The following is a 22,481-nucleotide window of genomic DNA, read 5'->3' as shown; positions in this document are numbered from 1 at the left end:
CCAGAGCCCCTTTTCCACAACATGTTATGGAACTCCCTGTACCTTTTCCCCTGGTGAATGTATCACCATCAACAACATCATCATAATACATCTTGTGGAATAGATTATTATCACATGAAATGCCTGGTTCATAAATGCCAAGAGCAAACATATTTTCATATTGGTTGTAGTCATAAGGCACAGAGAACATGATCGCCAGGTCACCAACAACATTGCGTGATTTACTTTCGAAGATTTGGTATGTCAGGACCCCGACAGCACCAAGGGCTGTGTGTCCAGTTTTGGAGAAGGAGCACACTTTATGGATATGCTTCACAATGGTAGGAGGTGGAGGATCATAACAGTATCCACTGGAGGTGTGGGTCCTGTTATACAGAAAGAAAGATTTTTTTTCATAATGTAGAATACAGATCTGTAGCAGGCAGACAGACAGTGTGAGGCAGAGGGACATAAAGGGAAAATATAGTCACAAGCAGCAATTCAGGGGTCCATGCACTTCATAAGTATGACCATCAAATTCTGAACAGTGTGATAATTTTACAGCAATCATCACACTGTGCAAAATTAGTTTTAACTGTGACGTGTGTATGACAGACCTTCAAGCCATGTCTTATGTATCTTTTTTTTGGACTTGAAGGAAGTTAATGTGCTGTGTTGTGGGTGTATGTGTTGAAGTTGTATTTTAGGCTGCCTATTTTTGTGTTTCTCCTTATATGGTCATGTTGTCACACCTGTTACTTGTCCTGTATAAGCTGGGTCTAATCTTGACATCAGTCCAGCTATAAATCTGTGACAGTCCATTGTCTTACGGGCTGGCTGGCTGTCTGGAACCTGTGCGCACAACGAATAAACTTCATTTGTCCAGACAACAGACCTAGTTCCCTGGTTCGTTGGGGTTTGGATTCATCAAGTGGTGCCGTGACCCGGATTGGACATCTCATCTCTAGGTGAGTGCCCATTTCGAAGCAAACCCTGAAACCAGTAGGATATCCTCCTCTTGTTGATGGAACAGAGGGGAAGACCGCGGTAGTGTTCCCATAAGCCCATGGCAGGAGAGAAGGCTACCACACAGAGGGGTGGTAGGGTGGCACCTGATTGGTCTGATAATGTTTTCAATGTCAGAGCGGATGAACAGTTATGTAAACATATAGACTCATCTAGTTTGGACAAATACTGTCAAAAGAAAGTGCCTGTTCATTCAGATAAAATATGGTCCCTAGATGAGAAGCTAAATATGTCATTCTGGCAAACTCGCAGAACATGTCTTAATGCATGCGACCTCCAAGGCAAAATAGGCCTGTGGAAGTATAAACGTAAGGAAAAGTTTGATGTTTAAATTAAGTTTGATATAGTGACTGGGACTAACTTCCTGGGAAAGCTCAGGGTTGAGTTTCAGATACAACTGAAGCTGTGTTTAAAAGCCAAAGTAGCGCCGCCCTGTACGGTTGTGGTTGTCCTGTGTTGTCATGGAGGCATTAGCTGTCATCAATCAGCTCATGGGGCAAGGTATTAGTTTTATTTTTTATGCCTGAAGTGGTCCAAATCTCTTGCAGATTGTGGCTCCTAAAGTTGAACATGTCAACCTGACTGGGTTTTCCTTGTCTGAATACTAAGCAGTATGAAATTAATAATGCAACATTGTCAGGTATTATTTTGATAGCTTCCTCAAATGCAGAGGAACATGAACATGACTTGCTAGCTTTGTTAGATTATCTACATTCCGTAGGACACAAAGCCTCTTTTAAAAAGATTAATCAATCCTCTGTTCAGCATTTAGGACAGCTGGTTTTACAGGCTCAGAAGTCAATTTTACCTGACTGTTGTGCCACAGTGTGTGCTATTTTATTACTTGATATGTTAGCACAGCTGCAATCTTTTCTGGGGTTGTGCAATTATTGATAATTATCTTGAATTGAGGTTCATGCAAAAATCTGTTTAACCACTATAAGATCTAACTAACTAACAGAAAATCAGAAAACTGAGTTTCAGCTAACTTATGATCAGTTAAGAGGTTTCATTCTCTTAAACCTGCATTATGCGGTGCCCTAGGTCTAGCGAACATGGAACTACTGTTCACACTGTATGTTTCAGCATCACAAGGACTTGTGTCTAGTTGTTTAACTCAAACTCATGGTGACAAAGAGAGGTCTGTGTTTTATTACTCTGCTAAAATAGACACAGTTATGCTTGGAATGTCACCTTGCCTGACAGCAACCCAGGCAAACTATTTGTGTGGTTTTAGCTGTTGCTCCTATTTTTTTGGATTATGTTCTCACTGAAATGTCCACACTGAGTTTCCTCTTTGCTCTTAAAAGGACAAGATTCTTTCAGTGACAGCACAAAGGCGGGGTAACTGGCTTGCAGTTTTAATTGCCCCTAATATAGTGATCAAAAGGGCACCTGTGAATGCTATTTCAGATCATTTGGTGGAACTGGAGTGTGACTCAGATGATCGTGAGTGTGACACTCTGGTGTCTAGTGCGGTGCAAAGTATGTATGCTGAAACACCTTTGCCAAAAGCTGATGTTGTGTTATTCACAGATGGCTCTTCCCGCGTCCTTGATGAGGGACAACGTACAGGGTGGGCTGTCACAACACGGTATGAAGAAATAGCTACCGGTAGATTGCCGGATCATTATTCCGCACAACAGGCAGAACTGGTAGCACTAACTCGTGCCTGTGTGCTTGCTAAAGATTTAAAAGCAAATGTATTTGTTGATTCAATGTATGTCCATGGCATATGCCATGATTTTGGCTTGTTATGGAAGCAGAGACATTTTTTGACAGCAAATGGAACCCCAGTGAAAAATGCTCAGCAGGTGGCAGACCTAATGGAAGCACTCACACTTCCAAAACAGGTTGCTATTATTAAAATAAAAGCCCATTCTTCTGCCACATCTTCTGAACACCAAGGTAACTGTTTAGCTGATAATGCAGCAAAAAGGGCTTGTCTTTTGCCTATTGAATATATCCTGTCACCCTGTGAACAACCTGTTGTTAAAATTTTGGCTGATCTACTTGCTTTATACCAGCAGGCCCCGGGTTTGGAAGTTTGGACTTGGGTTGAGCGAGGTGCAGCTCTTCGCGATGGTATCTGGGTTAAGGGGTAAATATGTGGCTCCTGATGCCCTGCTTCCCTATTTGGTGGCTACCATACATAGTCTAGGTCACCCTGGAGTAACCCAGATGGTACATTGCTTCAACCAAGTATGGTGGAATCCTAAACTCCGCAAGTATGCGGAGAGCCATTGTCTAGCTTGCACCACCTGTCTTAAGGCAAATCCAGGACTTGCAGTCTCCCTCCCCTACCAAACTGTAACACCACCGAGTGGCCCGTTTCAAGAATTGCAGGTAGATTGCATCACTTTGCCAAGATGCCAGGGAAAACAGGACTGTTTGATAATAATTTGCAAGTTCTCAAGGTGGACTGAGGGATATGCCACTACTAAAGGCACCGCCCTGCATACCGCTAAATGTCTGGTGAAAGATTTTATCCCAAGGTGGGTTCTCCCAAGGGTCCTTGAGAGTGATCAAGGAACTCACTTTACTGGGAAGGTTTGTCAAGAAGTAGCAATGTTGTTGGAGATAAAGTGGCATCTCCACTGTCCCTATCGACCTCAAGCATCAGGTCAGGTTGAAAGGATGAACAGAACTTTAAAGTCCAGACTGACCAAGTTACATCATGAAGGGGTTTCATGGGTGGAAGCTTTACTGGCTGTACTTTGCAGCATCAGAGCTTCAACTAACAGAAGTACCCAGCTGTCACCATATGAGATTATTACTGATCATCCTATGTCACTTCCAGGAACTATTGATTTAAGAGCGGCAGACATACATATTATGTCTGATAGTCTGCTGCAATACGACCAGACATTATCTGAGGCTGTTGCCGCCACTCAGAACCAAGTGTTGGATGCATGGAAAGAACCCACAAAGGGGGGGTCATCCTACGGTTGCAGGTATGTGGGTAATGGTTAAAGTGCATAACACTCAGCCATTAGGGCCAAAGTGGGAAGGTCCATATCAGGTCCTCCTTACTACACCCTCTGCTCTAAAATGCCAAGGAAACGCAAAATGGATACATGTGAGCCATACCAAGGTGGAGCCACCACCTGATGGTGATGGCTAGTTTAGGGATAAAATGGGTGACTCTGGTTGGGAGATGCTCTGAGGAGGAACTATGATGTTTAGGTCATGGGGGTCAACCTCAAGAGTGAAGATCTTCCTAATTCCCCTTTGCGACTAGCGCTCCCCTACTCCCAGCAGAGGCCAGGACCCAGGTTAGGTAGGGAAAGAAGGTATCCATTACAAGGGCTAAACCAAACCTTTATACAAGGGCATACGACATGGGTTGTGTACTAAGAATATGATACTGCTGCTATGTCTATGTGTTTTGTTTTAGGATATGCCCAGAGCAGACCTGACACTGTGACGAAGGAACAGGACATCAGACGGGTTCCTGAATGGTGGTCGACGAACTGACATCAAAGCCTATCTAGGTCCCCTGACGCTGCCCTGTGAGCTGTTTGGACACATCAACACTTTCCCCCTATATTCTGGAAGAGAAGACGGCTACCACTGCAACAAGCTGCATAATAAAAAGACTTTTATAACAAAAAGGGAATAAAGAAGAATGAAATCTGTAGTTTTCATAAACATCCTGACAACAGCTTTTGCAGGCATGATGGAGGATGTTTGTGACCACAACATGGTCTGTGCTCAGGCCATCCTGTGGACACAAAATCATACCTTAGGAGGTGATGGTTGTTTGCCATGCCTTGCATCACCGCTATTATGTGATCCCAATGTCTAACATTTCTGCGCAAGCTTTATGTACAGACCATTCTGCATCTGAATCCATGAGAATAATAGCACAAATGATGGTAGATGGTATAAGTGAAGATAACTGGCCATTGCCTATTGTTAGATGTCTCAGGTCAAATAGAGCTGCCTGTTACAATCCTAATGCTGATAGCTCCCGGATTGTTGGCTGGCAGTATACTGTTGGAGTTGATAGTACTAATTACAACATTATGGTTTATCCAAATTTAACTATAGCGCATGATTATTGGGATACATCTAGCTGGAATTATGGAGTAGCAGATCCCATTCCTGTGAGGGCTTCCTCAGGCTGGGTATGTATTGACAAACATTATCCAGACACTTATCTTGGTAACAGTACATGTTCCGTTTCAATCTCTGCCTTCTCTATGAATGGCACATTTTGGTGTAAACATTCTACCACCACAAATACCAACCCATGCGGTATTTGGATGAGGGAACCACTCCCTTTGGGTTTCTACTGGGTTTGTGGAAACAAGGCTTATCAATCACTCCCATCTGATTCATGGTGCGGTTCCTGTTACATGGCTGTAGTCATACCTCCTATTACAGTCCATACCGATCCATGGACCACATTACAATCTCATGGACTTTTACTTCGTATGAAAAGAGAACTTGGCATTACCCTAACAGGTAAACAAACATGGAATGGTCACATTATAAAGGACCCCTGGTCTAGTATAGCGCAGACAGTAGGGTGGGGAATATTTCTATTTGGAGGTGTTGTAGATGCCTTACAGAAGATAAATTATTTGGTTTATTCCACACAGAAACTAGCTAATGAGACTAGTGAAGCTCTCCGCTTAGTAAATGATGAACTCCATGCGTTACGAGAAGTAGTGCTGGAGAATAAGAAGGTTTTAGACTTGCTGACCTTAGAAAAAGGAGGTTTATGTCACATTCTCAATACTTCCTGTTGTATCTATGTCCCAGATAACTATGAAAATATTGATAAATATGTAACAGATCTTCATAGACTCATTCCAAATCCAGAAGGATCGCTTGATAAGTTCTTTAACTGGGTTGGCAACATTTTTGGAGGTATATTTTCTGGAATCTTACAGCAACTGCTCCGTTATGTACTTCCCTTTGTAGCACCGGTAATAGTTGCTATTGTTATTTACTTTTGCCTCAAATTACTCTGGTGCTTAATGACTAAACTCCACCGGCGTAGGCGTTCCTTATAACCATGGAAACACTTCATTTCCCCAAATTTGCCTGTATGTGGACTGAAGGGAAAGAGACCCGTCTTTAAGACGTGAAGAAAGAGGGAAATACTGGCCATATTTCTCTGGAAGAGGAAAGGATAGATTGATTAAACTTGCAAGAACATACCTTTTATAGTATGTTCTAAGGGGGGAATGAAGGAAGTTAATGTGCTGTGTTGTGGGTGTACGGGTTGAAGTTGTATTTTAGGCTGCCTATTTTTGTGTTTCTCCTTATATGGTCATGTTGTCACACCTGTTACTTGTCCTGTATAAGCTGGGTCTAATTTTGGCATCAGTCCAGCTATAAAACTGTGACAGTCCATTGTCTTACGGGCTGGCTGGCTGTCTGGAACCTGTGCGCACAACGAATAAACTTCATTTGTTCAGACAACAGACCTAGTTCCCTGGTTCATGGGGTTTGGATTCTATCAGACTACTTAGGTAATGATTGTTTTATGATGTGTTGAATATGAGTCTGAGACTGGATGCCAGTTAGTAATGTGATGATCTGCAGTAAAATGCTTTTATCATTCATTTGTACATAACATAACAAAGTTTTCTGTACTTTTGGACCAATTGGGTTGAATATTAGGGGCAAAGATTTTTGAACTTATGTCCTAATCTATTGACAGCCAAAGAGGAATTGTGGGCGAATATATAAGTGATTTATCATTATTTTATTTTCGTTATTTTACACTTTTTATATTATATTGTGTTTACTAAAACTAAATATTTAGTAAATGAAGCCCTCCACATCTAAAAACAAGTAAAACCAGTCTTTTAATTAATATTTGCCAGTGTTGACTTACTGAGATCTCCTTTCACAATATTACGTGCATGTATGCCCTCCATCTAATTTAGAATATTCAGGACATGGCCTTAAGCTGGCTATCAGCAACTCCACCAAACATACCACACTCTTCTGCCCCTTCTCTTGCCCCTTTTTTGGTGGCCACAGAACATTTAGAAAGTAACGATGAATTTGGAAATCCCTTCGGTTTTATTATTTTACTGCAGTTTTACAATAGCAGCTGTTTTTCAAAATGTTCAATGCTGTTTCACTACAATGACTTTTCTCTAGCTTTGCCCTAGGATTGGAGGGCTTTTGCCCCCTTCCCTCTTTAGGTTTTGGTGAGTTAATGACCCAGTCTAATCAGGAATCAGGTGCCTGTATACAGCCTTTTGATCGAATGTATGGTTGTTGTACAATAATCATTAAATGACTCTTTTTCTCCATAGAAATGAATGGTGGGGTGGTATGGGCAAAACACCCTAGGAACCACCTGGGATACCATAGCAACCACCAAGCAACACCTTAGAAACCATCTGGGATACCACAGAAATCACCTAGCAATTACCTGGAACACAATTGCGACTAATTAGCAACAAAATAGCACCTACTAAGCCAATAACCTGGCAATCACCCGAAAAATAGCACCTAGTAACAACCGAGCACCTAGTTAGCAACACTCTAGAAACCATCTCAGATACCACTGCAACCATCTAGCAGCACTCTGGCAACCACTTGGAATACCAGAGCAGCCACTTACCAACACAGAAATCAGATTTTTTTTATTCTTAAGAGGTATATAATTATTGGGTCTTCATGCATTTGAAAGACTGGTTCTTGATTCCTGATTGTATGCATCCATCTTGTAGCTGGTCGTCCTCTTTTACCTTCAACTCTTTCAAGCATAATGGTCTTTTCCAGTGAACTGGCTCTTCTCAGAATCTCTCTAAATAAGAGCTTCAGTTTGGTTGGTGAGGCAGGTGTGTCTATTAATATTAAGATTAATAGACACAGCTGCCTCAACTATTCAGATACATCTTGTGAATGTCTAAACATTTAAAAAATATTTATACTGAATATTAATGCTTATATTAGACCAACAGTATTAAAGTAAAAGTTGTGTTTCAGGGGTGGGGGGTGTAGTGCAGCATATGTACAGCCCCGTTTTCAAAAAAGCTGGGATGCTGTGCCAAATGTAAATAAAAACAAAATGCAGTAATATACAAATAATTTAAACCCAATATTTCATTGAAAATAGTACAAAGACAACATATCAAATGAAACTGAGAAATTTTATTGTTTTTTTGAAAAATATATGCCCATTTTTAACTTGATGACAACAACATGTTCCAAGAAAGTTGGGACGGGGGCAACAAAAGGCTGGTAAATTTGTGTAATGCTAAAAAAAAGCACCTGGTGGTTGATTGGCAACAGGTCAGTAACATGTTTGGGTATGAAAAAGCATCCCAGAGAGTCTTTCAGAAGTAAAGATGGGGAGGGGATCGTCACTCTGTGAAAGACTGCATGATCAAATAGTGCAACAATTCAAGAATAATGTTTCTCAATGTAAAATTTCATTGACTTTTCATCATCTATGGTACATAATATCATTAAAAGATTCAGAGAATCTGGAGAAATCTCTGTATGCAAAGGAACAAAGCCGAAAAACAATGTTTGCTGGCCGTGAGCTTTGGGCCCTCAGGTGGCACTGCATTAAAAACGCAAAAAAAAAACTGCAATAAAGACATGATTCTGGAGTGGAAATCACTACATGGTCTCAGGAACACTTCTGAAACTACTGTCTGTGATAACAGTTTGTCGCTCCATCCACAAATGCTAATTAAAACTCTAAAATGCAAAGAAGAAACCATATATAAACAGGACCCAGAAACGCTGCCACCTTCTCTGGGCTAAAGACCACTCAGCTTGTTATCAGTGCACAGTTCAAAAGCCAGTACTCATGATACTATAGGGGTGTATTAGTGCACATGGCATGTGGGACATGCACATATGTGAAGGCACCATTGATGCTGAATGATATATATCTGTTTTGGCACCATATGCTGCCATCCAGATGACATCTTTTTCAGGGAAAGCCTTGTTTGTTTCAGCAAGACAATGTCAAACCACATTCTGTATGTATTATAACAGCATTGCTCCGTATTAAAAGAGTCCAAGTCCTAAACTGGCCTGCCTGCAGTCCAGACCTGTCACCACTGAGAACATTTGGAGGTTTCTGAAATGAAAAATATGACAAATGAGCCCCTGAACTGTTGAGCGGCTGAAATCCTATATCAAACAATAATGGGAAAACAATTCACTATTAGAACTACAGCAGTCTTCTCAGTTCCCAAACGCTTACAGAGTGTTGTTAAAAGAAGAGGTGATGAAACACAGTGGTAAACATGCCCCCGTCCCAACTTTTTTAGAACATTTTGTTGGCATTAAATTCAAAATGGGCATACATTTTTCAATTTTTTAAAAAAATATGCTTTAAATGTTTTGCATATCATTGCATTCTTTTTTTCCATTCTGCAAAGTGTCCCAACTTTTTTGGAAATGGGGTTGTACATGCAGTAAACATGTTTGCCCCTTTCCATTTTGTTTCTTTTTATTTCCTTAACTTTACCAAGAAACAGCCACAACAGGCATAACATTCACAAAGCATGATTTTAGTTCCGTATTCCTTTTTCTTTCTTCTTTCGTTCTGTTGATTCAGTCTGCGCTTCCCCTGGAAGCACTGAATTCTGAATGCTGACTCCGCTTCAGCTATTTACCGCGCCCTCCACAAATATTGGCACGCCTCATGAACATGAGCAAAACAGGCTATAAACAACATTCTTTATTGGTGATCCTTTTTGTTTTTCATTGAAAACATGGACAAAAATCAAAACTTTTTTTATGTAAAATGAAAAGTAAATCTCATCATGAAATAAATATTTTACTCAAATCTATGTGTCCCAGATAGATAGATAGATAGATAGATCGATAGATCCAGGGTGAGTGGGGTCCTTTTGGAGTTGGCCAGTATAATGTCCCTGAGGTGGGGTAGTGAGGTGATTAGGGAGGTGAGCATGTCTTTACATCCTGAGGAAGTTGGGCTTTCCCCACCTGATGGGAGATGTGTGTGGTCCAGGTAAGGTCAGCTGAGATGTGCACACCAAGGTCATTAAAGCTCTCTACCCTCTCCACCTTCTCCCCATGTACGCAAAAGGGCAGAGTGCTCAGTGCGCTTTGATTTTCTGAAATCCACAATCATTTTCTTGGATTTGTGTCCAGCAATAAGTCCAGCTTATTGTAACTGCACCATTCTGTCATATGGTGAACATCCTCTCTGTAGGCTGTCTCATCATTGTCTGATATCAGTCCTTCAATGGGGATAACATCTGCAAATTTGACAGTGTGTTGGTAGAGTGAATAGGGGAGCAGTCATGGGTGAAGAGAGAGTACAGGAGGGGGCTGAGGACACACCCTTGTAGTGTGCCAGCATTCAAGATGAGAGTGGATGATATCTGATCTCCCATCCTTACATTCTGGGGTCTGTTGCTCAGGAAGTCCAGTATCCATGTGCATAATGAACTGCCTAAGAACCAGTTTTTGAACCAGTTTGTGAGGGATAACTGTGTTAAAAGCTGAGGTGGAGTCCACAAACTGCATTCTTACATATGTACTTTTTTGATCCAGGTGAGTAAGGGCTGTGTGGAGAGCTGTGATGACTGCATCCTCTGTCGATCTGTTTGCTCGATATGCAAACTGATGTTGGTCAAAGTTAGCAGGGATGGCAGCCTTAATGTGAGAAAAGATGAGTCCTGCAAAACATTAAGTGATGATGGGGGTTCAAGCAACTGAGTGATACTATTCTCTTCTTTGGTACTGGGAGGACTGTGGCCGACTTAAGGCAGGTGGGTACTGCTGTTTGTAATAACGAGAGGTTAAAGATGGTGGTAAATGCCTCTGCTAACTGGTCTGCACAGGCCTTGAGGATCCTTCCAGCGATCTCATCTGGACCAGCTGCTTTCCTCGTGCTGACTCTGTGTAAGATGATCTAGATCTAGCATGGAGGAAATTTCACAGACTGACTTGTGGTAAAAGTAGCATCCTATGACTGCCACAATTAAAGTTACTGAGCTCTTCAGTACGACCTATTCTACTGCCAGTGTTTGTCTATGGAGATTGTGTGACTATGTGCTTGATTTTATACACCTGTTAGTAATAATATTTGTAATCTGTTGACACACTAGTTTAGAAATTGAGATTTCCAAACTTGGAAATAGTCTTGAGCTGATTGACTGTAGTATTGTGAAGCACAGAGAGATTCCATCCATTGAGATGACCATGAATTTGGATAAATTTAAAGTCCGAAAACATCTAGTCTGCAGCTTTAAGAGGCAATACATAAGCCAAGCTGTAGCCTTCTATGCATGGAAAATTTTGCCTTGTGAAACGAGACATACACAAAGCTTGAATGAATTTGGGGTGGTGGTTCCATCAAAAAATAAAAAAAAACAATTTAATACACCCCAGTCTAATATTCCAACAACAAAACTACACTCTTAAATACAAAGGTGCCAGGTGTCATGCCACAGAAGAACCACTTTTGGTTCCCTAAAAACGTGATGTGAGCTTATGAAGAACTTTAAAGTTTAAAGTAGTTAAGAATTTTAGAATTAAGGATTTTAGAATTTTTAGAATATGTTTAAGTAAACAGTTAGGAGGATCTAAAATGCTGAAAATGCCCTGAACTACATTAAACTTGGCAACAGTGTGGATGATATTTAGGCAAAGTAAAGTATTAAAGTTTAATAGATGTCTTAGGATACAGAAACAATTAAAACATCACCTGTTAATACTCCTGTCCACTGAAACAATGTTGCGAGATTGATTCACTCGTCTACATTGATTAGATTAATAGATACTCTTGCCTCAACTATTCAGATACATCTTTTAAATGATGGAACAAATTTACAATATTCATACTGAATACCAATATTCATATTAGAATATTATTGTTAAAGTAAATGTGTTTGTTTTGGAGGTGGGGGGGGGGCGGTTGCAATCTATGTACAAAAACATGTTTGTCCCTTTTCCATTTTATTTCCTTTTAGTTGTTTACTGAGAAACAGCCACAACATGCATAACATTCAAAACAAACGATTTTAGTTCCGTATTCCTTTTTATTTCTGTTCTGTTGATTCACCTGCCCTTCCTCCAGGACTCCAGCACTCAGAGACGCTGACTCTGCTAAGCTCCACTTATAGCGCCCTCCACAAATATTGGCACCCCTCATAAACATGAGGAAAGTGGGCTGTAAAAACATTCTTTATTGCTAAGCCTTGTGATCTTTCATTGGAAATATTAACAAAAATCAAACCTTTATTTGATGTACAATGAATGAAAAAAGTGAATGTTATGTAAAGAAGTAAGATAACAGCTCTGATCTTCTCCTATAATGCATAATGAGGCAGGAGAACACATGGCTCTGGATCTGAGACCATTCCTCCATAGAGAAACCAGATATGAGGTGTGCTTTGGATCATTGTCCTGCTGGAAGATTCAACCATGGCCCACTTTAAGCTTCCTGGCTGAAGCAGTCAGGTTTTTATTCCATGTCTAATGGAGTTCATGAAACCACGTATCAAAACAAGTTGTCCAGGGCCTTTGGAAGAAAAACAGCCCACATCATCACAGATCCATATATTGTCCACTTTTTTGACTGTCATCTCAAGGCACTTTACTCAAAGAAAAAAAAATGAAACAATCAAATAAAAAGGAAAAGAAAATTGAGAGAAATACATTCATTGAGTCCGGTATATTATGAGTCTAGAATAAATGTCTAATATTTCTCATTTTGTGATGACTGTACAAATTAAAAAAAAAGATTATTATATTACCCTATTTCCAAAAAAGTTGGTACACTGTGCCAAATGTAAATAAAAACAAAATGCAATGATGTCCAAATCATTTAAACCCTATATTGCATTGGAAATAGTACAAAGATAACATATCAAATGGTGAAACTGAGAAATTTTATTGTTTTTTGAAAAATATATGCCCATTTTGAATTTGATGCCAACAACATGTCCCACAAAACAGGACAGAGGCAACAAAAGGCTGGTAAAGTTGTGTAATGCTAAAAAAAAAACACCTGGTGGTTGATTGGCAAAAGATCAGTAATGTGATTGGGTATAAAATTGCATCTGAGCGAGGCTTTCAGAAGTAAGATGAGGAGGGGTTCATCACTCTGTGAAAGACTGCACGATCAAATAGATTTCTCAACATAAAATAGCAAAGAACTTTTGCTTTTCATCATCTACAGTACATAATAACATTAAAAGATTCAGAGAATCTGGAGAAATCTCTGTATGCAAGGGACAAGGCTAAAAACCAGTATTTGCTGGCCATGATTTTTTGGGCCTCAGGCAGCACTGCATTAAAAACAGACATGATTCTGTAGTGGAAATCACTGCATGGGCTCAGAAAAACTACTGAAAACCACTGTCTGTGAACACAGTTCATCACATCACACTGCATCCACAAATGCAAGTTAAAACTCTAAAAAACCATATATAAACTTAATGCAGGAATGCTGCCACCCTCTCTGGGCCCGAGCTCATTTAAAATGAACTGAGGGGAAGTGGAAAAGTGTCCTGTGGTCCAACAAATCAAAATTTGAAATTCTTTTTGGAAATCATGGACACTGTCCTCCGAAAGCTAAATCTGCCAAATTCAGTTTTGTTCCCACTTGTGTTTTGTATGAGTTCAAGCACTTTGTGTGTTCACAGTGTTGGTGAAGACTTTTCACCAAATTCTTGACCAAATCTTTTTTCTGTTCTCACTCAAAGCCCAGTAACCAAACTGAAGCTCTCATTTCAGACACAATATGAGAAGAATCAGTTCACTGGAAATGACTGTTACGCTCAAAACAGTTGAGGGTGAAAGAGGAGGAAGATTATCAACTACAAGATGGATACAACTATATTCTAATAAGATGATGATGAATACTTATTTTTCATGGTAAAATAAGTGAGAAGAAAAGTGAAAAGAAGTGCTGCACGTTTTCTTCAAGCCTGCAGGACTACAAATCCCACAATTCCCTTCACGTAAACGTGTCTTCCAAGAAACTTGATCTCGTTCCCGGTGCTTTTGGCTCTGGTGAAGGGGCTGTTATCGTAGTACAGCTGGTGGAAGAGCTGCTCGTTGCAGGAAGCGCGTTCTTTAAAAATGCCGAGAGAAAACCAGTTCTCATACAGGTTGTAGTCGTACGGGACGGAGAACATTATGACCAGATCTCCAGCCCACTCTCCGCAGTCATGTTTGAAGATCTCGTACGTGAGGACCCCGACAGCTCCGCAGGCTGTTCCTGCAGTTTTGGTGAAGGAGCACGCCTCCATCGTCCTCCTCTGTATCGTAGGCTGAGGGGCGTTGTGAGAGTATCCTCTGCTGGTGAAGACCCTAATATACAGAAAAGAGAAATGATATGTTCAAAGTTAGTCTAATATCATTCTGTTTCACATTTTTAAGATATTGTATGATGTCATAAGGCTCCTTGCTGGTGTATAGTTAGAAGCTGAGGCCCATCTGTTAATGCAGTTTGTGTTAAGCTGGGTGTTCACTGTACAACTTAATAAACTCACAGATTTACAAAATTGAGAGCATCTCACATTTAACGTCAGTCTTCTCCAGAATTTTTGCCTTTTTGTCTTGAGGGTGCACACACTAGACAGTTAGACAGAGAAGGTGTCACACACTACTAGCTTTGGCACTCACAATCCTAATCTTGTCGTTACTATGCTACACAAAGAAAACTAAAGCTGTAGCACACTTGTTTGACCTTTTATGCACACACAAACAGTGTATCAAAAAAGTGTACAAAATGGCCAGACTTGATATACAGTACTGTGCATTGAGAATAAGAGACCCCTTCATTTATTTAATTTAATTTAATTAATTTTAATTTAATTCATTTATTTAATTTCTAGTCAAGTACATTTTATTCATTTATTAGCATCAGGAAGAATGCAGAAACCCAGAAAATTACCCAGAGTCCTCAACAGCTAAATCTAATCTGAGCTGTTTGAATGTTCAGTGTGTGACTCTTTACCTTTATTACAGCTTCCATTCTTTTCAGGAGACTCACTTTCAGTTTCTCAAAGAAATCTGCAGACACACCTCCAAAGTTCAGTCTTAGAAGCTGGTTGATCATTTTCTGAAGTAATCAAATACATTCAGTGGTGTTGAGGTCAGTCCATTGTTCAGCTTCTTTGTTTGATGTGTCCGTCTCCTTTTATCAGTGAGGTCTTCTTGACAGCTACACATCCTTTCAGACCCACAGCGCTGAGTCGTCTTCTCACAGTGAAAGGATGGACAGAAACACCAGTGGATGTTTTCAGATCTGGAGCAGCTTGATTTTCTCCTCTCTCTCAAAGATGAAAGCTTTAAGTGCTGTTTATCTGATGAGGGCAGTTTTGGTGGATACACAGTGTGGCAGCAGATGAGCTACAGTCTGTAACTGTCCACTGATGTAGTGGATCTATAGACCTCTGAAGTTGTACATCTTTAAAAGGATGGAGGCAGGACCTCTGGCTGCCACCAGAGGGAGGCAGATAGCAGCCTCCTAATCTCAATCAGAGCAGTCCTGAACACCTGTGTTAGTCCTTCTTAAGGAGCTCCCTCCAGTTACTCAGCGTTGGTCCTGTAAAGTGCTTCTAGTTTCTTTTGGGTCTTGCTGCTCTCTTGATGACCTTGTCTTTTGCCAGACCATCTTTTCCACAGCATTGGATTGTGAACCCCAGGGTCAGGGGACAGTGCCACCACTGGGTGAATTTTTAAGTTTTCTGGGTATTTTTAAGTTCAGTTTTCTCAAGAAACAGCCCTGCCAGTACTAGCTTAAGTTCTACTGGATAACATTCAAAGAGACAAACGTCCAAATGGAACCATTTCCACAGTGGAATTCAGTTCAGTTCTGTGTTACAGCTGGGGTCTTGACTGGGGTTACAAAAGCTACATCAAGATGTCCAGGAACAAGAATAATCAGTGTGGTATCGCCACAGCGTCCAGCTATCCACTGATCTAAAGGTGAGTTTGGTGCACTGTAATATTAGGTTTAGTGACTTTTCAGATGAATGAAATACAGAAAATTGATGCAATAATTTACCAAAATAAGTAACTGAATGACCAAACTGGATTAATATAGTTTATTCAAGTCTTTCAATCAAGTAAAAGCATTTCTTTCTAACTACAGTCCATCATTGTACTAACAGTACTAAACTACACAGACTGTTAGCAATATTAATCATAGCTTCAATTACATTTAAGATACTATATATATGTGTAAATAATTCACATCATTCTAATGTTAAAATGTTTCTTTTTTATCAGGTTGCGCGGGTACTGTGTGTCTTTGGTCTTTGTTTTTATCTTTCTCTTCAGTATTTGGAATCACTGACAGCAGTATTTGCCATATATTGTTCTTTACAGTAAGTTAATGTAAGTGAAGAAGTCACATAGTTTTGATCACATTGCAATATTATATCCCTCAATTTCTCAACCTGTAGATAGAAATTAAGAGGTGGCAGCTCAGTCAAAGATTTTTTTACCAATTATAATGAAAACAAAAGAATTGACTGATCTCTCATTATTTCCTTGAGTTCTTCTAAATCTGAGTTTAATAAAATAATGTATTACTAATCCCAGGCCAGGAGAGGGAGAGAAAGAAGCTGAAGGAGACTGACAGGGCTGAAGGAGAAGATCTGATGGAGGTAAGTCATCAAGGAGAAAGCGAGGGAGTTGTTCAACCTTTCAGTTAAAATGAATACTGAACAAGTCTAGAGAGCAAAATCACGCACTTTCTGATTGCACCAACTGAGACTGAACTGATCTATAATCTGTGTATTTGAACAGTATATTTAGGACCTTCAGCTGATCTAAGAGAGAGGAGACAGCACTGCTGGACTTCAGTACCTTTGCTTGATCTGTGTCTGTTGTAAGTGGATGGATATAGTGTTTGTCATACTAGCTTTGCGCTTAATACAAACTTCAGAGACAGATCTAATATGTGACCAAGTAGTCAATTTTTTTGATACATTTCTGCCCGCTGCTACCCAGTTTATGATGAATACACATTCTGGGGCCATTCAAATTTTTTTCATGGGAGACCATGCCCCCAGACCCCCCAGTACAGGCTTAGCCCCCCTATCCATAAACCTCTAGACGCCCCTAAGTGGGTGTGTGTATGTGGGGATGAATACAACACAATAATGCACTAATAGCTCCACAGAGCAGCCCACCTCAGAAAACATGAATACTAATCTAATCTGCTGTTGTGCTCCTGATTCTGAACTGTTTCTACTCAAACAGCCTCAGCTAATCACTGTAATCAGCAGAACTGAGCTGTTTAAAGGGCTTTTAAATGATGTTCACTGTGATTGGCTGTTTGTAAATAAAGAGCTGAAAGCACTGTTGGGCTTGTACAGCTGGTACAGATGTGTGTGGGTTTTAGAGAGAAACTCTGGAGTGAAGTTATGAGTAGTCAGTAATCAGTAATCATATTACAGTTTGAAAGTGAGCAGGTTAAGGTATATTTTGAAGAAAAGTTGCCTGTTTTACATTAAACTGCTGAATATGTATAAAACAACAGTCAATTTCTAATATCCCTTACATTTGTCACCACTCTGCTTCCTGTTTCATGCATCCATAATGTCCATCTCTTTTTCCTTTCATTTCCCATCCCTCCATTCTTCCATAATCTGCTATTACTGTTTCATGAACTGATTTGAATTATTTGGCAATTTTTTATGAATTTATTTACCCTTATATTTTTAGAATTTTACTGGTTTTTGTTTCCCCTTACCTTCAATAAACCAGGTGAAAAAGAATATGCTTGTGTAAGTCAATATCTTCATATAGAAGAAGAGGAAAAAATGTAATGGAGATCTTTTTAGGTTTGTTATGGATAAAACTGTACAAGTGATGTTAGAATTTTTGCCTGTTTTTGTTATGTTATACAGGCAGAAAAAAAAAAATTAAAGAGGCAGTTTCCATTTTTTTTTTTTTATTTTACTTTCCTTAGCTTCTGTATAATATCTCCTCTGCTGATTTCTTAAATACTGTGCCTTTAGTACACTAGTTAACAGTGAACTCTCTCCTGCTTGTTGTAGTATATTATGATACAATTTAACAACTTTAAATTGTCATGGGGCAGTCATGGGCCAGCCTTGTGACCAGAAGGTTGCCGGTTCGATCCCCTGAGCTGACAGTACGTGACTAAAGTGCTCTTGAGCAAGGCACCTAACCCCCAACTGCTCCCTGGGTGCCATGGATAGGGCTGCCCACTGCTCTGGGCAAGTGTGCTCACTGCCCCCTAGTGTGTGTGTTGACTAGTGTGCATGTATGTTGGTGTTTCACTGCATAGATGGGTTAAATACGGAGGTCAAATACCTCTGTGTGCAAGCATATTTGGCCGATAGTTCTGAATAAGAATTATGTTCTCATTTGATCACTACAATAGTGAACTACAGAGCCTGCAGCCTAAACTAAGCAGCTTCTGCAGCTGAGCTCTAACTTGCCGATTTAGACAGCAGTGTTACAGGTTACATTTTACAAGCTTAATCTGTAATGGCCCTCATGAACACTCACATTTATATCCTAGTGATGTCATATGTTGGCAGTGTGTATGTCAGTGTGTTGCTGCACATCTGAACATCTCAGGCAGTCAGGGTCACTCTGTGTAGTGTAGCTGTCTCACTATCAGAACGTCACTGTTTCCACACTGAATCTCATGATTCCTTTAGAATCTATCGAGGTCTGGACCTCAGTGTCCTCACACTGGTGATGACCATGTACACAGATACTCAATAACTCATAATGAAGAAAACAGCAAGCAGTTTATTAATATCTCTTTAATAATGTCTCAGTAAACAGCAAGCAGTTTATTAATATCACATTAATAATGTCTCTCAGTAAACAGGAAGCAAGTTTAGAGGAAAGAGTCAGAACAGGCAGAGAAAAGACCAGAAAGAGGCCGAATTCAGGATACACAGTGCTTTTCATATAAACATGCTGAGCAGAACTACACAAGGTATTACATGCTTGTTTATCAATGCTTAGATTTCCAATGTTTAATTAGCACTTAAAAACATTTACAGTACTGTGTAAAAGCTTTGGGAATCTAGTTAAAAAAAACTCTCAGCAGCATGTTTTTGCCAATAAAACATGATACAACATTAGAATCAGTACTAATAATCATAAGTACATCAGCCAGACTGTGTTGTTTTTAGTAAAGATCTGAATATGTAGATTAGATAAGTACAGTTAGTAGAACACAGGTTTGGTTCATCACATGAATCTGTTCAATTCTTCACCTGATTTAATTTAATAAATGATTGATTTGATAAACTACATATTGGATGGTAACTGTTAAAGACTTCCTCTGATGGCCTTTTCGCACTGTATTGTATGTGCTGGATTTGGGTCAGTTTGCCTCTGGAGCTTCAGTAAAGGCAGCAAGATCCCACAATTCAATTTTCACAATTGACTGGCCTCCACCAGACATTGTTCCCTTCACTAGAGCTCCGTTTCCAGAACATGTTATGTTCCTCCCTTTACCTTTTTCCTCTATGTTTATTTGTATTTTTCTAAGATCAATTTTGTTTTCTTCAAAAATGCCAAGAGCAAAGCTGTTTTTAAAGATGGCGTAAGGCACAGAGAACTTTATAGCCAGTTTGCCAACAAACTTTTTTTTATTGTTGAGGATGTTGTATGTCAGGACCCCATCAGCACCAAAGATTGAGTGTGGCGTTTTGGAAAACAAGCATGCCTCTTGTTTGTTCTTTGTGATGGTAGGTTGTGGAGGACGGTGGCAGTATCCATAATGGATGCAGGTCCTGTTATACAGACAGAGAGATTATAATTCATAATGTTAAATACAGATCTGTAACAGGTAACAGGCAGATAGACAGTGTGAGGCAGCAATTCAGTGGTCCACGCACGATTTCACAAGTAGGCTCATAAGGTTCTTAGCAGAGTGATGACAGTTACACAGCAAAATCAGTAATTGTGTATGACAGATTTTGAATCCACTTTTTGGACTACTTACAAGTAATGATTGTTTCATAGCATGTTGAATATGGGCCAATTAGAGTTACTCATCTCATGTACTGAGACACTTAAGGAGACACTTAATTTGTGGGAAGAGCAATCACAGGTGATATACAGTGACATCAACAGGGTGTAAAAAACAAATAATGGTTAAATATATACTAAATATTACTAAGATATTATTTAAATAAACTTATATTATTATCATGACTATTCTTATTGTCCTTGTAAAACTCTTTTAATTTATAGTTGCCAGTGTTGACTAACAGAGATCTCTTTTTGCGACATAACATGCATCTATGGTCTCCCTCTAATTTAGAAGGTTCAGGGTGTGGCCTTAAGCTGGCTATCAACAACATCACCAAACATGCTCCACTCTTCTGGCCTTTATCTTGTCCCTTTTTGGTGGCCACAGTACGTTTAGTGATTTTGAATTTAAATAATTTTTTCCCCCAAATGTACAAAGCATACAGGAATTCAACTTGGTAAGCCAGCGCAAGAACATACAACACAATACAGTTCTACCAGAAAGACTCCAGAGACGAACGTGAAGGAAGGAAAATAGTTTAACCTAATAATATTTAACAATTCCATAGATAACACAATTTTGTAAGTTAAAGTCCTTGGCGCGGGCCCCATCATCAGCCCAGGTACTTTGACGAGGAGAGCTTCGCAGATCCTGCCGTACAGGGATGGCGGGGGCGGAGCATACCCCAAAAGATTTGTAAGAGATAATGGATACCCACCGGGAAAGGCTTTACCTGGATTGACTAGTCTGAAAAGGAACATAAGAGATATTAGCAAGATGCATCAGTATATATCCAATAAAAGTACAGATTGTGGTATTAGTAACAAGTGCAATTAAATTACTGATTAAGTGTACTAAGTGCTTTTAATTATTGCATATGCTAAAATGGAGTGATAAGTGAATGGGCTCATCATTTTAAATACCATTGTGGTAATGTAATAAGTGACAGAACTTGGTTGTTCTAACGCATAGGTCACCTGGAGTACCTAAGCGGCTTTAAGCTTAAAATTTTCATCAGGTTAAAAGAAAACTCAAGTTTTAGAGGCCGAGGCCTCGACGCTGTAAATTGTTTGCAGAGAGCAACAATTTCATGCTTACATTACATAAGGAGTACTGAGGTATTTACTATGTAAACATCAGATACAAGGACTGTTATACATGCACCATGTTTGGTTGGGCGACGGGCCCACACATGCGCTATGTTCGCTGGGCGTCGGGCCCACACATGCACTATGTTCGCTGGGCGACGGGCCCACACATGCACTATGTTCGCTGGGCGATGGGCCCTCACATGCAAAGCATTCATTAGGGCGACGCGCCCTCACATGCATAGCGTCCGTTAGAGCGACGCGCCCTCACATGCATAGCGTTTTTGCTTGGCCGACGGGCCTGTACATGCATAGCTTTCATTGGGGCGACGTGCCCTCATATTAATTGCTGCGCTTTGCACAGGTTATGAGCCAAAATAAGCATAGCATTTTGCTCAGGTTATGAGCCCATGTGGCATTTGCTCAGGTGACTGGTCCATATATGCAAGTGTTTGTTATGATGATGGCCCATTTATGTATGAGATTGCATGGCATTTGCTCAGCAATGAGCTCATATAGGCATGCAATGGCTTGGCAGATGAGCTCATAAATGCAGAACAAAAGCACCGATTGCCAAAGATTAAAATGTATAACGTTAAAGAGGTATTGCTTAGAGAGTTAAGCAAAGATTTATTTATTTATTTATTTTTTTAAACTTAAATCATGCAATGTTCATTCAATTGCAAGATCAGTAGCCGCCACCAGTAGTTGCAGGAAATAAAATATACCTTGATAGATTTTGAGAGAGCCAACTGAGCATCCATGATGACTTGTGCATCTAGCTTTATGTAGGATTCATAGGCAGACAAGGACCATCTCCCAAGCAGCTTGATTGAATTGATGGGTAGACCAAGTTTAGCTGCTCCTATCTAAAGGAACTGCCCTATGTAGTGAGATGTGGACAGTCCACATTTTGAACCATTGTGCAGTCATAGGAAAGCCGTTTGGTAATATAAACAAAGGTGAGTTGAGAGTAGGTGGGCGTAGTTTCAGAAAACGGGTCATAGAGGAATAGGGACAGAAGGAGGTGTTTAGTCTACAGATTTTAATAGAAACACCAGCTTCAGAGAAGTGTGTCTTAGAGTGTATAAGGAAGATGGTAAAGAAGTGAGGCGAGAAGCGTATATCAGACAGTGTGAGACCTCATGTGGGATCGAATGATTGAGTGTTAGAAGTGAATTCCCCTGGACGCATGGAACCCTAAAAAGCCACGAGAAAAACAGCCTCAAGTAAAGTGTTAATGAAAGGTGTAAAAGACCTTCGCGTAGAGCAGAGATAAGCATCTGCAGTATTTCAGGAGTTATGGGTAAACGTTTATCTGAAACTTGCGGTGTAGAATTATTTAAACCTTTAAGAAGCAAGCGGATAGCTGGGTTGGAGAATAAACTAGGATAGTCGGGGTCATTACATCTAGCATGGAATTGGATACC

The 22,481-nt window shown here is 40.0% G+C and overlaps 2 protein-coding genes across 3 annotated transcripts; one reads left to right on the top strand and one right to left on the bottom strand.

Annotated features, from left to right (window-relative positions):
* The first annotated feature begins 661 nt into the window (after positions 1–661).
* Positions 662–6,403, top strand: LOC118803742 (syncytin-1-like). Of its 2 annotated transcripts, none has more exons than XM_036564230.1 (2): positions 662–947; positions 4,403–6,403. In XM_036564230.1, exon 2 carries the CDS (start codon positions 4,761–4,763, stop codon positions 6,027–6,029), a length of 1,269 nt encoding a protein of 422 aa, XP_036420123.1. In that variant the 5' UTR covers positions 662–947; positions 4,403–4,760; the 3' UTR covers positions 6,030–6,403. The 2 variants fall into 2 exon arrangements, with proteins under 2 accessions (XP_036420123.1, XP_036420124.1); XM_036564231.1 differs by lacking the exon at positions 662–947 and adding an exon at positions 3,942–4,298.
* A 7,498-nt stretch (positions 6,404–13,901) lies between these two features.
* LOC118803743 (DELTA-sagatoxin-Srs1a-like) lies at positions 13,902–16,850 on the bottom strand. Its single transcript, XM_036564233.1, has 2 exons — positions 16,801–16,850; positions 13,902–14,292 (listed from the first exon to the last, which is right to left on the bottom strand). The coding sequence occupies exons 1-2, from the start codon at positions 16,848–16,850 to the stop codon at positions 13,902–13,904; spliced, it is 441 nt and encodes a 146-aa protein (XP_036420126.1).
* Positions 16,851–22,481: the final 5,631 nt, after the last annotated feature.

This window comes from Colossoma macropomum, unplaced genomic scaffold (assembly GCF_904425465.1).
Source record: "Colossoma macropomum unplaced genomic scaffold, Colossoma_macropomum, whole genome shotgun sequence".
NCBI lineage: Eukaryota > Metazoa > Chordata > Actinopteri > Characiformes > Serrasalmidae > Colossoma > Colossoma macropomum.
This window is presented reverse-complemented; position numbering and strand designations above follow the sequence as displayed.

Excerpts from the sequence above, each read along its gene's own strand:
- LOC118803742 (XM_036564230.1), top strand. The coding sequence starts at position 4,761 with ATGGTTGTTTGCCATGCCTTGCATCACCGCTATTATGTGATCCCAATG.
- LOC118803743 (XM_036564233.1), bottom strand. The coding sequence starts at position 16,850 with ATGACAAACACTATATCCATCCACTTACAACAGACACAGATCAAGCAA. Across the intron at positions 14,293-16,800 it reads CAGACACAGATCAAGCAAAG|GGTCTTCACCAGCAGAGGAT; the intron begins GTACTGAAGTCC and ends TCTGTATATTAG.